At 39.1% G+C, this 18,924-nt stretch overlaps 1 protein-coding gene across 1 annotated transcript in view; it reads right to left on the bottom strand.

Annotated features, from left to right (window-relative positions):
- Positions 1 to 18,924, bottom strand: part of LOC143293437 (integrin beta-1-like) — a 38,696-nt gene that overhangs the window by 13,456 nt on the left and 6,316 nt on the right. Inside the window, exons 2-13 of the mRNA XM_076604290.1 lie at positions 17,012 to 17,069; positions 15,866 to 15,960; positions 14,307 to 14,411; positions 11,039 to 11,120; positions 10,186 to 10,317; positions 9,520 to 9,616; positions 8,153 to 8,252; positions 5,582 to 5,668; positions 3,949 to 4,032; positions 3,066 to 3,326; positions 2,019 to 2,098; positions 735 to 786 (exon numbers count right to left, since the gene is read on the bottom strand). Coding sequence (XP_076460405.1) covers positions 735 to 786; positions 2,019 to 2,098; positions 3,066 to 3,326; positions 3,949 to 4,032; positions 5,582 to 5,668; positions 8,153 to 8,252; positions 9,520 to 9,616; positions 10,186 to 10,317; positions 11,039 to 11,120; positions 14,307 to 14,411; positions 15,866 to 15,960; positions 17,012 to 17,063 — 1,227 coding nt within the window. The 5' untranslated portion in view covers positions 17,064 to 17,069. The remainder of the gene's footprint in view (positions 1 to 734; positions 787 to 2,018; positions 2,099 to 3,065; positions 3,327 to 3,948; positions 4,033 to 5,581; positions 5,669 to 8,152; positions 8,253 to 9,519; positions 9,617 to 10,185; positions 10,318 to 11,038; positions 11,121 to 14,306; positions 14,412 to 15,865; positions 15,961 to 17,011; positions 17,070 to 18,924) is intronic.

Genomic DNA, 18,924 nt, shown 5'->3' with positions numbered 1-18,924 from the left:
CGTGTGTGGATGGGAGTGTTTGTACGTGTGTGTGTGCGTGTGTGTGTGTGTGTGTGTGTGTTTATAAAAAGTGTTAATGTTTCAAATGATATGAAAGTGGAGGAAAACAACATAACGGCACTTGGATGTTGGGTCTGATACATCTGCAAATATTCTAGCACCATTCCACCCATAAAATAAAATAAACTGAGTTTTCTTATCCCCCCCACCCCCATCCCCTCCAAAAAAAATGTTCTGTGTATTTCCCCCCCCTTAAAATCTGAGTTATCTTCCCTTGATAGGGAGTTATCTCATGTCAACATTGAACATATGATAATTATATTCTCCATTCATTTTCCTTTGAGAGGACATGTACTTTAACATAGTTTTAAGCATAATTAAAATTATTGTGATTATCTTTTCGGAGGTTGGTGATAATTTTGAAAAAATTACAAATAGTTCCGGGAATCAAAAGGTTAATAAACAAAAATCAGAATATGACTTAAATTATCAACAACAGAGGGTGGCAGAACAAAGAGAGAAAGAGTGGGGGCGAGCGGGGAGAGAAAGGAGGAGGTCATTAAATAAATCCGTTTCCAAACCCTGATGAATGCTATGTGGACAGGAGGATATTTCACCATGTGTATCGTAAGATTTGGCAAGAAGAGACAGGCCAGCTGAAACCAACGCTCTACCCTTCCTGACACAATGCATGCGACAGAAGTGCAAAACAAAACAACAAAACGGACACTTACATTTTCCCCAATTTTGAGATTTTCACAGGTGTCCGTCTGCTTTTCATCTTGTCTGAAAAAAAAAAAAAAAAAACCCACACAGAGAAACATTCACCTTTGAATCTATACTCATGTAACACACACCACACACACACACACACAAAGCATCCAGCTTAACATATTCATAACAATAATGCACATAAGCATCATTTATTCCACATTTTACTCGTATATCACCAAAATTAGTACACTGATTATGTATAAATGCACAGAAGTGAAAAAAAAAAATTTGTTTCTGCACAAAAAAAACAATTCCCCTGCCTTTCAGGGTTTGATATTGATGGGAATGAATCAGATCATATACAGCTCACCTAAAAGCTGAAAATGTATACTCTTTTGTCTTCAACAAAGATAATTTTGACTTGACCCTGCAATCTGCTGAAGTATCAGGTTTAGTTCCGCCTTTCACCCTCTTTCTCTCTCTCCCTCTCTCTCAGCATTAAGGACCATTAAGTAGAGGGCCCAGTGTACGTGAATCGATTGCGATCGAGCCTTAATTTTAGCCCGATCGCCCAATCGACCTGTTTGAAGACATAATTAGACAAACAAGGATGCCAAAGAATCGATCGACAGATAGAAAATATGAAAAAACTTAGCTGTATGCAGTGCACAGGAACAGGTGTTGAGATGGCTGCCGGAAAAAGAGGGCGCTAGCTAGCGGGACAAAGGGGAGATTACCTACTTCTGGGAGGTTATCGGCCGTAGTTGCTTTCATTTTCTCCGCATAGGCGGATAGTAGTTTGCACAGGACAGTAATGTCAGACCCCTGCCGGGGAATGTCAGACCCCTGCCGGAGTCTGCACTCCAGCATTCCTACAACCTTTCCACCCCCAGCCCCTTTTCAGAGATAAGCAGCAAATGTACAAGAAGAAAGTATGTGAAGATTTCAGAAATAATATACAGTATATCCTGGTGTGTACATTTCAAACAAACTTCATCTGGTCAGCTGTAGTTCTGCTTGTTTCCTTTTGTCCTGTTCTGGGTAGCCACCCAGAAAATAAAAGACAAAGCCAAAATTATTCTTTTCATCTGAGCTTCATTACTGATTCTTGATTCCTATCTGTTCACCTGGCTTGAGACTAAAAGCAGTTGGCCAAAATTCAATGACCAGTGTAAGATAATTTTTATTCAACTCTAATATCTAATCATATGATCATAATTCCAAAAAATAAACAACACTGAGCACTCCAAAGAGAAACAAAAGAAACAAGCCACATATCTGATGTTAAAGACAAAAGAACATACCCAAAGCAGCGTGAAAAGAACTTCACAGACACGTTCTTGCCAACATTCTCTGTCTTCAGCTGAACAAATGATGTGATTTTCTGCACAATAAATCACACAAAACACAATAAGCATGCAATTCTAATACAACTTCTACTACAACAATAATGCTTATGTTTATGAAAACAAAGGTTTACACCAGGAAACTATTAAGACTTTGCTTGCACACATAATAAAGAACAAATGCATAAATATGAAACACAATAACAAACTCACACAAAAAAAAAAGAAAAAAAAAGAAAAAAAAAGAAGAAAAAAAGAAAAAAGAAGGAAAGCGCAAATATCATGATTACTGTAATTTTTGGTCTGCAATGCATTTCTGTATATAAGGCACAACTCCTGTATTTATTCATTCATTTATTTTTGATTTACGAAAAATCCTAAAATATGGTGCCCTCGTGTTATACAGTCAAATTATGAACACCTGTAGTTAAAGAAAACTGAAACTCTAAGAATGGATCAACTGATGAATTTTCAACACAGAAACATTTTCAAGTACATCAAATGAAGAAAAGAATTATGAAAATACGTTTTCTATCAATCTGGTGAACACTTGTGAACTGATCTCATGACTACCCATTTTATCCAATATTTTCTTAATTACTTTTGTTTTTTAAACTGGTGTCATTCTATGATGTGTTGGAATTTCCCAAGTTTTCTATTGCTAATCTTATTCACTAACAAGGTTCACTTATGTATACAGTCAAATGAGAAAGGTTAAAGAGAAAAAAAGAAGTCCTTAGACTCTGGAAATTGTTTCTCATTTTTACAACAACAGCAAAAAAGAACACACACACACACTCAAACACACAAAAAGAATATAGAAAAAAAAACAACGACAACGAAACAGAAGCACTCACACATTTCTTAAATCATGCCTCCAGTTTTGCTCATCTTTCACTTCATTGATATCCATTTCTTTAAATGGCAGGAAAAAAAAACAACAACAAAAAAACAACAACTGAACCAATGAAACATTCCCTCAATGAAACGGTAACCATCACTTACATTATAGTTATCTTCAATCAAGTTCACAATGTTGGACGAGTCGTTAGCAAGCTCCCCTGTGGTCGATGACTCAATGATGTTGGACAGTTTCTCATAGATGCTGAACTGATCTTTGGTGACAGCGAAGATGATGCTGACTGATTTCTCTTTCAGCTTGGCAGTGATCTGAGACACACTGGGATAGTCCTGGTTCGAGCTCTCTGTGTAGATGTTGTTGCTCATGTGACAGTGGCCATCGTTTGGTTGAACAATCCCTCCCAGCTGAAACAGAAATGGAAGGGAACTGCCTCAACGCAAGTTTTTGAAATGAATCTAACGATACTGGACATCATCTCCACAGGTAATAAGATGACAAAAAGTTTCACAGAATTATGATTTAACAGGATACAAATTGTTTACATTTAACTTGCAAAAATAAAGTTAAAAAATAAAAGGATGTCGTAAAGGCTTCTTTAATTCGGTCCCTTTATTCCAACTTTTTATGACACAGTGAAAAACAATTGTTTTGGCAACGGATCAAAATAAACACAATTTTATCCCTACCATTCAATTGCACAGTCTGTGAGGTATCCAAAACTGGTTCTAGACTTAAAGTACAATCAGTCAATCATCAACTGCAAACATAGAAACTTTAAAATATAAATCAACTAATTCAGCCTCAATGCCTTCATTATAGTTTCTACTTCACAAATAACTCTTGTTTTCAAGAATCTTGCAATTTTCTGTGTACTTATGTAGGAATTGCAATCATGAGCTCTACTCAAACAGTTTACATCACCATCAGTACACATCTCTGAATAAGAGAGATAAGCTCACCTTTCCATCCCCTGCATAGTGGAAACCACCATCAGTACACAACTCTGAATAAGAGAGATAAGCTCACCTTTCCATCCCCTGCATAGTGGAAACCAGCATCAGTAGAAAACACCAACATTCGTCGGGACACATTCCGCCAACCTATCTGCCACTGAAATAACAAAAATCAACGCACCTTGTGACTATGAAAGGATACAAGGAACAGTATGAAACAAACAAAAGAACAAGGTAGAGGGATGGGGAGACAGGCAGACAGAGAAAGGCAAGGAGGGAACAGGACAGACCAACAGAAGTGAAACAGAACAACATAGGTAAGAACAAGGTTGTTTGCAGCAATCAATTCACCTGTACAAGAAAATTAACTTATCTCCTGAAGAGCAGACCAACAAAAAGGAGCAAAACCAGTGAAGACTAACAAAAGTTTAAGACTCACTGTCCCATGCTGCAAACAATCATGAATGCATGTCTACACCCCAATGATTCCATCCGAGCACAATATTTACTCTCTCTCATTCTCTTTCTTTTCAGTCCCCCTCTCTCTTTCCATGACATTCATGTTATGATCCATGGCTGTGACATGGAGTGTGTTAGAGATCATGTGCACACCATGTGTAAAACCAATGGTTTCAGTTCATCTCGGACATTATCATATTCAATGTGCTTTGTTTATAATGAGCTGAGAGCGCCCTTCACATGCTTGCTCTGTGGATGAAATGTTCAGCTAAACCATATTCTTTTCTTACTTCAATGGCTAATAAAAAAAAATCTGAATCAGTCTGAATCTGGCACTGTTTTTTTTAATTTTTTATCATGTGATTCTTATTTTTACGCATACCCAGATTCAAACACTCGACTGTTGGCCGCCGTTCTTTCTCTGTCTCTGGACCTTGCAATTGGAATGAACTTCCTCTTTCGCTTTGTCGAGTCTCAACACTCAGCTCTTTCAAGTCTGGCCTTAAAACCCACCTCTTCCCAAATAGCCTCCCTTGCCTGCCTCTTCCTTGTCTTTAGTTTTTACAGTTTTAGGGTTATGATGCATGCATGTGAATGACTGGTGCGAAAACACTTTGATTTGTCTCTGCACAAGATTCGGTGCTATATAATTACCATTATTATTATTATTATTACAAGTTAATTCTTTTAATCAGTGTTTTGCACTCCGAGGGGAGGAAGGCTTCACTGGCTGCATTTGTCACAGAGCTGTCACCATCCACTCTGTCATATTTGCCAATGTTTGTTTCATTATTTTAGGCGGAAAACGAGGAGTCATGACTGAAGGATTACTCTCTAAGACGCTATTCCATCGCATTTAATCTCCTTCTATTCTAGCAAAGCACATTTAATCTCTATGACTCTATCCCAGTACATCACAATAATTACTCGTTCTCTCTCTCTTCAACCCCTCCCCCCCTCTCTTTCTCTGACATGTTATGATCCACTGGCTGCAACACAGGTTGTATCTGATATCTTACAACCTCTTGACTTCCTTAGGACGTAGCACTTACATCCAATGTGACGACATTTATCACATTTTTAAAAGAAGGGAAATATGTTTGGAAAGCTGAAAATTCAAAAATCTTATCTAGAATGGTATATCTCCAGACCATTTTCCCAGTTTCTGGCTAATTGTTCTGGGTATTGATTTGTGACTTGAAAGTCTGTCTTCTGTGGTCAACAGTGCCCAGAAGCCCCAGTCTCACCTCACAGGCCACAGCCTGCATGATGGCATCAAACCCTCCTTCTGGTGCGTCCAGGTTGCCGGACACACTGGCTCCCATCACTTCTTGCTGCACACATACACACAAGCGCACATATCTCAATAACACTGACTGTGACAATTTCAACAAAACCAGAAACGAAATAAAAAAAATGCATCTCGTATACTTGTGGGGTGGGGACATAACTGCACTGAGAGCACAAGAACATGAACAGCCTGGACATAAACCGCACTTGGAACCTACTGCATTCAATATATGCACATACAAACATGCATACATACACATACCCCCAACACACAATATATGTTCATATAAGCACTGCAGAATCAAACACTATATATAAAGTACATACTTGAACATAATGCATACTAACACATTCTAGACATGAACACATGCACTGACATGTGCAAACAAACAAACACATTTAAACACACGCAACATACACACATTATACATCAACACACTGATCAAGTTCATCTAAAAAAATTCTGACTTGCTACTTTATGAATCAAACATACTGACACAAAAAAACTAAAGCGACGCAGGGTTGTTTCAAACTAACTTTTATGACCGTACACAAAAGCTGAGAAAGAAGAAGTGTTAGAAGACACTGTAGACCAGACACATTTATTTTGAAACACCATACTGTAATCTTATAAACTATTATTTTAAGTTGACTGCCAACTTTGGCGGTGTTTTTTTTTTTTTTTTTTTGGAGGGGTGTGTGGGGTGTGGGGGTGAGGGTTGGGAGGGTGAGTACAAAGGAGCGAAAGCCTGATAAACCCCCCCAAAAAAAACTTCTAAAACTTTTTTATGAGTACAATGCAGGAAAAATATCTCCATGCAACAAAAGATGATCATTATATTTTTGATAAATTTTTATAATCACCTACTATTGAAAACTGCAAGAGTTTGCTCCCCTGGCATGGGATTTCACAGGTTATTTGTGCTAGGCGACCTGGGGATAAGTGGGTTGAAACAGTAGGAGTTCCTTCACACACCTTGTTTCTCGAGTACACATACCATGTCAAATTCAAACTATAACCAGTAGGCTTGCTCTTTTGGGCAATATTTATGGCTAGTACAATACTATGCAGACAACCTGTAGGCTACTAGAGACTGGACAGGAATGTGAGTTTGACACAGTATGCATTCCAGCCAAACAGAGAGCATCTGAAGGAACTCTTCTCTCTGGTGTTATATACTGGTGATGGACTGACGTAAAGCTGCTGTCACTACCTCCTGTGGCGGTGGGAGAAAGCAGGTCAGAAGCAGCAGAGGACATGCAGAGTATGTCAAAGGAGAAGCTGAACCCACCCCTGCCTCTTATCTATTTCTGGGTGAAATGGGGTTGGACAACTGTCAAAATCAGTAACACGCTGATAAAAAAAATAGTCAAGATATTTATGTTGGATGATTTTCGAAGTCATTTATTCATCAATCAGAAATATCAAAATTTTGGGCTGGTTCAAGCTCTGTCCTCTCCATTTTCATTTTGATATAATATTGCACTGAGCTGCATACTTGATATGATGCTGCACACTTGATATAATATTGCACTGAGCTGCACACTTGATATAATATTGCACTGAGCTGCACACTTGATACAATATTGCATTGAGCTGCACACTTGATATAATATTGCACTGAGCTACACACTTGATATAATATTGCACTGAGCTGCACACTTGAAATAATACTGCACTGAGCTGCACACTTGATATAATATTGCACTGAGCTACACACTTGATATAATATTGCACTGAGCTGCACACTTGATATAATATTGCACTGAGCTGCACACTTGATATAATATTGCACTGAGCTGCACACTTGATATAATATTGCATTGAGCTACACACTTGATATAATATTGCATTGAGCTACACACTTGATATAATATTGCATTGAGCTACACACTTGATATAATAGTGCACTGAGCTGCACACTTGATATAATATTGCATTGAGCTGCACACTTGATATAATATTGCACTGAGCTGCACACTTGATATAATAGTGCACTGAGCTGCACACTTGATATAATAGTGCACTGAGCTGCACACTTGATATAATAGTGCACTGAGCTGCACACTTGATATAATATTGCATTGAGCTGCACACTTGATATAATATTGCACTGAGCTGCACACTTGATATAATATTGCATTGAGCTGCACACTTGATATAATAGTGCACTGAGCTGCACACTTGATATAATATTGCATTGAGCTACACACCTGCCAGACAAGCTGTTCTTTTTCCATAACCTACTCTTGTTCTGCATGTTCCTGTACAGTAACAACCACAATAATTATAAGGTCTAGCCTATTTTGTAAGTGTATGAATGAAGGTATGTACGCTTAAAAAAGCAAAATAATGTTTGTATTAACCTTCACGCTGTGTTAGTTTTGTTTCATTTTTCTTTGACGACAGGAATGCCATTGGTGTACCTTCCTATCACTGAGGCATTTCAGCCGATGACACCATAAAGTGTCAGCACATTCCTGAATCTCTCTGGTCATGTTAACCCCCACAGACCCCAGTGACTCACAGCAAAGCGGGACGTGTCCAGATCCAGACTGAGATGGTTCTTGAAGCCGTAGGGAGCTTCACAGGCTAGACCTGTGTTCGTTGTACACGGCTGCTGCAGTCTGCAGCACACACACAAAAAAACATTGAGACATTTCACTCATTCATGGTGCTGGCCAATTTCGCTGAAGAAAACACTTACTGGCTGCCTTCTCCTCTTCTCTTTTTCTTGAAGGGGAGTGGAGGGGATATGAAGGGAAGGAACATGAGGGAAGACAGAAGAGGAAGAGGGCGGGGACTGACTGCTGTCATGAGACAGAATGAGGTGTCTCTTAACCATGAAGGCAATTAAAACCTGTGCAGTGTGACTCATTTCAAAATCTCTTTCATCTCAACTCCAGTAAACCAAATGGATCTGTGTGTATTTAATGCTTCATATGGAAACAACCTATGTCAGAAAAAAAGACTGACACCGTAACAGACACAGAAAATCTACACAGACAGAAATATTTAAAATAATTCACATAGCGCTTCCCTTCCTCGCTTCTTGATCAAAAGGAGTTTCTATGGATGGGACAATTTCTTAAGAATAGTCAAATACAGACAACTGCAAATGACAACAACTGCAGACATCATCTCCAGTGTCATATTATCAATCATCATCAAGAAGTATGTCATCTGACAGTGGGATGCAACAGGTCGTATTATCTACCTCAGAGGGAAACTGCCTTCTCTGGTGTTCTTTTTTCTTTGAAATGAAAGTTTTAATCTTATATTCAAGTTATTTACTATACTAGTATAGTTACATGATATATATCATCTCTGCATCAGGTTTTGGTCTTTTCTGTGCCTAATTTGTATTAGAAAAACAAGCAATGTCAGCATTTATTGATAATTTTACATCCTTGTTTCAACACAATGATACAATTACTTGAAGCTGATTTTTGTGTATACCACACAAACTTTGGAGAGGAAAATAGCATTCCCATACAGCACTCTTTACCTTGTTTTTAAATTATAACTTTTTTTTAAAAATTAATTTTTTGTTTTACAGCCACTACCAGCCCATTAATCTAAATTATCTTTTATGCATATGCTCTCCCAGATCCATGGTGACAATAGGAAATACTGACCTCTGCAGTCTATCATTCCTGGTCCTGATCCATGAATATAATCATGACAAAAGTGACAGTGATTTGATGCTGGTGGTCATGGTAATAATTATCATGTTGATGATAAATCATGGCTAAGAGTGGACCGGGTCGACTTTTCACTGTTAGCTGTGTGAAATTTGGCCAAGCAGAGCAAACCGATAGGCCTAGTTTGCATCAGTTTGACATGGTACAGTGTATGACACCAAACATGAGATAACAGCAAAGGTGTACTCACTTTCTTGGCACTGTACTGACATACGGCATCACAACTTTGTCGACAAAAGATCCAAACCCAAGTCTGAAGTTCTTTGTGATGGCAGACATCCGAGCCGCTGAAATTCGACAAATACATTGTTTGTTATTGTTTTTACAAAACAATTATGATGCTGAAACTCAACAAATCTGCCTTTGTGCCTGCAATAAAATATATAAAGAATTCTATCCATAATTTTTACCTATTCAAAACATTCTATCCATCCAACCATTCATGACACCACTGAAATCTGAGAACAACACTGTTCATCAAGATTCACTCATCAACATTTAAAGCGCTATTTTATAGCAATAAACCTATGTGTTTACCAAGACTCATGAACCATCATATGCATGCATTAAACCTTTGTGTTTACCAAGATTCAAATTGTTAGCATTCTTTGCAGCGAATACACCAATTATAAATTGGTTCCAATGTTATCAACTGTGACTGAGTCTCAAATTCACTGCACAAAGCACATGTAAGTCCAGAATGGACATAAAATAAGAGTGACTAGCAAGGTATGTACAATACAGATTCCAAACTGGAAAAACAGTAGAAAGCTTGTCACAGATGATACAGATCCACATTATCTTAAAAGCATTCAGTGCTTGCTTACTCAATACATAAAACTATAACTAATCTTACCAATAAGATTTCCCAGCTCAGCCAATTTGGTTTTATCGTCTTCCATCGAGTTGGAGAGATCCATAAGATAGTATAGATCCACTGGGTAGTTTTCTGCTTGCCGGAACACAATGGGTATACGCACTGGTTTGTCTGAAATGGATTTCAAAATCTCACTGTTAATTAATGACAAGGATGCACACACACACACCTTAGAACATGGAATGGCACGAAACTGACATAAGTTTTTATACAAACTGTAAATTTTATAGTCAAGCACAGCAGCAAAGATTGCTTTCATTATTAACATTTAATCCGGTTCACAAGTTGGGCAATATCTGTCCACATATCAAAATTGTGGAAAACAGGTTTTGCTTCATCTTATGCAATGAATGTGTGCTTTCCCCTAAATGTATTTGACTTCATGTCAAACTGTGACACTTTCAATAGCATTTTTACTACTGGGACCTCCAGTGCATATCTTGTGGTTTTTTTTTTTTTACCTGTCAGAAGCCCTGAGCTATGCAATAATGAAATTTATAAGCAAGTGAAAATGAAAACTAATTACAACATAATGAACATTACAACAAACATTCTGTGCAAACATTTCTTTTTAAACTAAAGAAAAAAAAGGAAAAGAGCACACACACAAGCATTTACACACACACTAACATACACATATGCTCGCACACCCACACCCACACCTATATGCTCATAAAGACTGAAAAGAGGAGTAAGGAGCAGACATTTCAACAGAGTTCAGAAATAAACAACGCACATGTAACCTCACCAAGGACATACTGGGAACAAACAAACAAACAAAACTGTGAAGTCACATGCAAAGGATGCCTGTACACACAACACAGAGACTCACTGGGTCTGATTTTGATCCTGACACGCTGGGGCTGGATTTGAACTGCATTCTCAGGAAGTTCTCCATCACGCACATTTTCATTCTGACACAAATGCACACGTCAAATGATCAATTAAAAAATGTTTAAATTCAAACATTTGGAATTAGCATCTAGTGTTCACTAGTGAACAGGCTTTCAGGTCCCATCACAAAAGTTGTCATTCTTACACAAACGCACGTATAAATAAAATGGTCCCACCACACAAGTTGTCATTCTTACAGAAATGCACACCCATCACACAAGTTGTCATTCTTACACAAATGCATGCATAAATAAAATGGTCCCATCACACAAGCTGTCATTCTTAAACAAATGCAGAACCATCACACAAGTTATCATTCTTACACAAATGCACGTATAAATAAAATGGTCCCATCACACAAGTTGTCATTCTTAAACAAATGCATAACCATCACACAAGTTGTCATTCTTACACAAATGCATGTATAAATAAAATGGTCCCATCACACAAGTTGTCATTTTTACACAAATGCACACACAAATATAACTCACACAGTTTGTGTTGTTAATCTTTGTAACCAGTGTTTTTCCATACAGATGTTAATTGGTAGCGCTCTGTGTCCCTTGTGCTAAGGAGCTACAACACATTATGACTACCTAATACTGCTATTATCATTACCATCATTATTATCAGTGTTGTTTTACCTTGCTTTTCTTGGATACCTAAGCAAGCAAAGATATCATAAGATATAATAAGACGAAATAATAACAATATGATGTTTGTTCACAAGTCAATATCCAACACTCTCTGGGTGACTGTATTTTTCATTGAGTGCAGATAACAAAATCCTACATAGCAAATGGGGGTGAGGGGGCATGGGGTGGATTGGTAAGATATGGGGTGAGTGGGTAAGATACTATTATATACAATTCTTTGGTTATCTGCTCTGTATGGTTCATCTCAGACTTACATAAAACTTGTTACTCGCTCATCTTCCTTTGTCTTCTTACTTTATCCATGTCCTTGTTTACAATGTAAATAGGAAATTTTCTATCTAAAATTACGTTTAAATAACATACTTACCGTGACCCAACTAGTGCAGACTCCGGCAGGGGTCTGACATTCCTGTCCTGTGCAAACTACTATCCGCCTATGCGGAGAAAACAAAAGCAACTATGGCCGATAACCTCCTGGAAGTAGGTAACCTCCCCTTTGTCCCACTAGCTAGCGCCCTCTTTTTCCGGCAGCCATCATGACTCCTGTTCTTGTGCTCTTCAAATGGCTAAGTTTTTTTCTCGTATTTTCTGCCTGTCTGTCAATTTTAAACTCTTGTTTTGTTTTGTTTTTTGTGGAGGAGGAAACTGGAAGAATGGTTAAGATGCTTATCTGCCAAAAAAGTGTTCATGAGGATCTGAGTTCAAATCCCGATCTCATCCTTTCTCCAAAGTTTGACTGGACGGGCGCAATAGCCAAACGGTTAAAGTGTTGGACTTTCAATCTGAAGGTCCCGGGTTCAAATCACGGTGACGGCGCCTGGTGGGTAAAGGGTGGAGATTTTTATGATCTCCCAGGTCACATATGTGCAGACCTGCCAGTGCCTGAACCCCCTTCGTGTGTATACGCAAGCAGAAGATCAAGTACGCACGTTAATGATCCTGTAATCCATGTCAGTGTTCGGTGGGTTATGGAAACCAGAACATACCCAGCATGCACACCCCCGAAAGCGGAGTATGGCTGCCTACATGGCGGGTTAAAAACGGTCATACACGTAAAAGCCCACTCGTGTATATATGAGTGAACGTGGGAGTTGCAGCCCACGAACGCAGAAGAAGAAGTTTGACTGGAAAATCAAACTGAGCGTCCAGTCAATTGGATGAAACAAGAAACCGATGTCTCGCATACAGCATGCATTTGGCTCACTGATAACCAACCCGTGACAATGTAAGTGTTATCATCTGGCAAAATTCTGCAGAAGAAATCCGCTCTCACAGGTACAAAAATATATACATGCACGCACTCAAGGACTGACTGTTTGGGTTAAGATGCTGGTCAGGCATCTGCCTAGAAGATGTGGTATAGCATATTTAGATTTGTCCACACACTGTAATGGCTATCAAGAAGCTGAAACATTTTTTAAAAGACAGCCCAGGTAAATAAGGTACCATATCTATTTACTTTAGAAAAAGACTATCACATATGTACTGAGAAGTGAAGTCAATAATAAGTAGAATAAAACCCTTCTGAAAACAGAAGAAACATGTTAATTGACTGATACAATCAGAAATATCTTGAAAAAGATGCACTTGATTTGACAATATCAACGAGGTACCCATTTAGCTATTAGCAAGTACTGAATAAAGTGTGATGGAGAACCAGACAACTTTCATTAACTCACGCCAGACGAATAGTTCTCTCCCTTGCTTTTCCCTACTGATGACCCATTTGTTAGGGTTAGGAAAAAAAATTACAAAAAATACAAAACATAAAGTAACTGAATGAAACTCACTGTAATTGACCCACTGACCCCTTTCCTGACATGTGAACGTCCACCCCCCTCCCTCTTCACTGCTCTCAGAAGCTGAGTCACTATCAGTACCTTCTTGCTGGTCGATTTCTTCAATGCAGATACTTGTATTCAACATCTTCATCATCCTCGTCGATGTTGAAACCTTCAGCTTGAAGCATTTCAGTCAATTCAGCAGTCATAAAAGCCACTGTCGTGATCCAGTTTGCTCCAAAAATTTCCACTTATATCGCATGCTATGCCATTTTCGATATGTATGCGGATTAGCTTGTCGTGTGGGGTCCTGAACTCGCTGGCTCGCTGTAGAGTGTGTTGTTAGGAAATCTCATGAAGAAACTTTCCATTCTACCCTTGACATGTTCACAATGCCCAGTGTAGCTGCGGTTGTTATGCTACCCCATGAGGAAAATGTGGAAAAAATTTTAATTGTTGAAACCGCTATAGCGTTCCGTTGTCCGGAACACTACCTTACATCAGGAACACTGAAATGTTCCATCATCCAGAGTGAGTTAACTGCATTCACTGACTCTCAGTTTCAGTTTCAAGGATGTGTCAAAGTGTGCAGACTGATCCATATATGCTACACAAAATCTGTGTAAAAAAAAAAAAAAGAAAGAAAGAAAAAATAGAAAGGAAAAAGGGCAGATGGTTGACCAATGCATTAAAACAATGCCCTGGTAAGGCCTTGAGAATGTCGGAAAAAAACGACAAGAAAATGACAATGCCAGTGAGAAGCACTCACCATCAGTTTGTGCAAGCTGTCCTGAGGGGAGACAATGGCAGAGGGATCACAGCCATCAGGTCGGGCATGGTTCTTCACCATGTTACATCTGGGCTGATCGTAATTCTGTCAACATAAATCATCCATTTATTCATGTTTTCCAAGAGGTACATCACAAAACCATGATTGCAATTCTGTCAACATAAATAATCCGTTTCCTTATGTTTTTCAAGAACAAAGCCAAATCTGAATTAAAAAAAATACATTAAAGCCAATTTGTACTTCAGTATTTCAAGAAGTCAGAAAATGTAGTACAGCATGCTCAAGATTCCATAAATATACATCAACTAGGAGAATGAAAACTTCAAACAGCATAATCAGTGTGAAGAAGCCATATACATCAAGGAAATCCTGGAAGACAATGTAGTCATTCAAATACAAAAAAAGAAAAAAGAAAAAGAAACACCACATGTGGAAAATGTCCAAATCTCCAGTAGAACACAAAAAAAGACAGTGTGACATGTTATTAATATCAAACACTGTTTAGAACGAAGGCATTGAATCCCGTTTTCCTCACACCACACAGGTGAGAATGGGTACCTGATGTGAGGTGAAAGCAGCGGAGGACTCCTACCTTCCAATGCCATGTCCTTAACACAGTGAATATGAATTCACTATCCCTATGGCCACGAAAGGCCATGGGACCTTCAACCTTAAATGGATCAAATCAGTGGGAGTGAAACAAAAGGCTGATAGGGAGGGAAGAAAGAGAAATGCTTTCACAGAAGTCAGTTACATGTATGTGTGTGTGTGTGGAGGGTGGGGTTGGGAGGGACTGGAGGAAAAGCAAAACATGAAAAGGCATGACAGCCGAGCCGTTAAAGCGACGCTCAGCTCTGGACTTTCATTCCAGTGGTTCAGGGTTCAATTCCAGCAGAGCCTGCAGTGGTCGGTTAAAGGTGTATGTTTTCCTGATCTGGCACATCAGCTGATGTGCAGATCTGCTAGTACTGGAACCCCTTTCACGTGTGTGTGTGTATGTGTGTGTGTGTATGTGTGTGTGTGTGTGTGTACGCGCGTGCATGCGTGCGCGCGCATGTGCGTGTGTGTGTACACACACACACACACATGTACTCAGAAGATCACATACACATGTTAAAGATAATGAGATCCATGTATCTGAGTTTGGTGGGTCTTGGACACAGAATTATCCTGTGTGCACAAACCATGACAAGAATCTTCAGTAAGCTGATGCTGGTCAAGTAACAGAGAGAGGAAGGAGAAGAAGGAACAGACAGTGGAACATGTACAAAACTTGGTGATCTCTTTTCCAAATACAGATGTGAGTGGATAGTCAGCTGATAGCTGTTAGTCAGTGTGACATAAAGTAAGTTGTACAGATGCAACCACACACTATAAACACTGAAAAAAAAAGTGATATGTATGTAATATGCAAATGCATATACACCCACTTCTGTCAAGAAAGTACATACTTACACACACACACAACACATGCACACACAGACACACACACACAGACCAGTTATGCTCCCTCCCATCCATACACACTGTCATCTCACCTCTGTTAAACACCAGCCACATTCTGGAGCAGTGGAGATACATGCACTGCAGGACTTCTGGGCATTCTCCAACAGACACAAGTTGCCCCCTTGTCCTGCAACAGTGGGCTTTCACGTCACATGTGTGTGTGTGTGTGTGTGAGTACATACTTTCTTGAACTGTTTGAACTGTTGTCTGTATGCACACAGCGTGTGTTGCACATAAGTGTCAGGTACAAACTAATTTATTTATGCATGTCTTTGCAGGGTGTGTGTGTGCATGAGGGCTTGTGCACATGAGTCATTGAGTGTAAATGTGCATCAAATAAGTACTGGTATCTGTGTATGCATGTCTCAATGTAGTGCTTTTCTCTGTGTGTGTGTGTGTGTGTGTGTGTGCATGTGCGTGCGTGCGTGCATGCGTGTGTGTGTGTGATAGTGCATGCTGTACACTGTTGTGTATCACTGTATCACTTTCAGAAAGAAAATGGCAGAGACAGAGCCAGCCATGAAGGGCAGACAGACAAGAGGCAGGGATCTGCAACGCTCTTGACACTCGATTCCCCTGATCTGCCTAAACCATGCAGGACTGGTTCTGAGCACAGACATGACAGGCAAGACGACAGATCTGTACATCAAAGCTTTTTTTGTCTATGGAGTAACGTTTAGCTCTGTGACACAAAGTATGTGTGTGGTAGGGGGATAGTGTGTGTGTGTGTGTGTGTGTGTGTTTGTGATTGTGTGTAATGTTTGTGTGTGAGATGGAAGCTCCCATATGAAGGAGAAAGAGAGAGAGAGAGAGAGAGAGAGAGAGAGAGAGAGAGAGTAGTCAAACTGGATCTGGCAGACTGCAAAACACAAATCTGAGTGGATGAACCGTTGCGTTTAACAGGTTATAGCTCACACATGACTGACTCCGAAAAGAAAGATCTACACTCCCTACAGTAAATTTTCATTTCATTCATGTTCATGTTTTCCAACCCTAAACAAAACAAAACAAACAAAAACAAAACTGAAACAAATGAACTAAGAAGAAAATACATTTTCAAACAAAGCGCAAGAACAATTTAGTTGAACAATACAAAAGAACAAAATATACTTCCATACAAAACAAATCATCAAAATAACAAATCAGTGAGGGAACACATTTCAATACAGCACACATACCTTTTACATAGACCAGTGGTATCAGAGCCAGGGCAGCTGCCAGCCACCTCATTGTTTTCTGAAACACACACACACATTGCCGTACTGTATTTTCAATATCAACAGATGACTACTTCAGACCTGTATCTTGAATTTTTATGATTTTTGGTTTATCATCTCATCTGAAAGTGTTGAATGTAAAGAGCATTTACACACTGTCTTTGTTGAAAAATCGATGGGTGATTTATTGGAACAAACACAGTATTGTTGTAAGAGGTGACTGTGGTACAGTCATATGTCATCTAAAAGCATGTTAATGTCCCTGTTTGCCTCTGATGCTTAAGGGCGTGAGAACTGAACCCACACTACTGGCCTTAGGCATGAGAAACAGCTGAGATATGCCTCTGATGCTGGTGGCATAAGGACCATACCCCACACCTTTTACGCAAAAGAAAAATCTGAGATGTGGCTCTGATGCTGGTGGCGTAAGGACCGTATCCCACACTACAGGCCTTAGGCAAGAGCGAAATATGGAAGTGCACTGCATTGAGGAAGTACAGGAGCTGGTTCATGAGACACTGTCTACCAGTTGGAATTAAATACAGTGGACATCTCTGTCCTTTGACAGTCTTAAACAGAACTATCGCTGTTCAGCTAATCGATTTTCAAGATATTTTAACAATAAAATTATTTGTGGATTTGATATTGAGTAAAATAATGTTCATCTGTCTATCTTTCTCTCCTTCACACACACACACACACACAAATGTACACACACACAGGCACGACGTGAACGGACATGCACACACACACACGCGCGCGCGCACTTCCACACATGCACAACACACACCTCACACACACACTCACACATGCACATTACACACACACACAAACACAAGGCAACACACACACACACACACACACACATGTGCATGCATCCTGAATGAAATTCACAATAAAACAATGAACATGCACACACACACAAAGGATGGACACATACAGTGATACACACACATGCACAGAACACACACACACATGGACAGACACACACAGAACACTCACATGCGTGCGTGCATCCTGTATGAAATTTACAATAAAACAATGAAATTTATGATAAAACAATGAAGATTCACTCACATTTCTGTTACACCATCATGGAAAAGTGTGGCATGGTAATAACAATACATTTATAAATTTTATCAAAGTGTTATGAGATTTACAAAACAAAGAGAAACTATTTTGTTGTACATGTATTTTGTTTCACTGCTATACATCTGATTATCTCAAACTTAAACGTTTTCACAGCCAAGTTTCTGCGTGAAAAAAATTCCCCAGCACCAAATATTTTAGACTCCATGCTGTCAGTTAACAGGATCTGGACTGTGTCAAAACAATGGACTGGGGGCGAAGGTCAGTAATTGTTCTATTGCACTGGAAAATGGCTGAGGCAGACATCTTTGCTTTTGCTTGGCCTTAATTTAGATACAGCTCTTAGGCAGCAGCCATTGGTAGCTGCTTCTGCCTCTAGCCACCTTCAACACTTTTCACAGCTATCAGGCAGATTGTTTCTGTAACCTTTCTTGCTGCCCATGACTAAGCATGGCAATGGTAGCTACGGCCCTTATCCAGGATAACATGCGTGTCTACTGTATCTCAACGGAAATGTGTAAAGACCTTATCCTCAGTATATTCACATAACTGTTAATTATACAAAGATTAGGGTGTAGATTAAATGATCCAGTAGAAAGATCATTCACTTCAAGCTCCATTTAATATTGTGACATCGGCACCTTTACCTATATCTATGGAGCAATGCATTCACTGTTATCATCCAAATATACACAATGTCCATATCATGCTAGGATGTTCACACAAGCCTGTCTTGATGAAAATAAAGTATTAGTAAACATATTTTTTCAAAGACAATCAATGAT

This window comes from Babylonia areolata, chromosome 19, assembly GCF_041734735.1.
Source record: "Babylonia areolata isolate BAREFJ2019XMU chromosome 19, ASM4173473v1, whole genome shotgun sequence".
Classification (NCBI taxonomy): Eukaryota; Metazoa; Mollusca; class Gastropoda; order Neogastropoda; family Buccinidae; genus Babylonia; species Babylonia areolata.
Note: the sequence above shows the minus strand (reverse complement) of the source record. Positions and strands in the feature narration are given on the sequence as shown.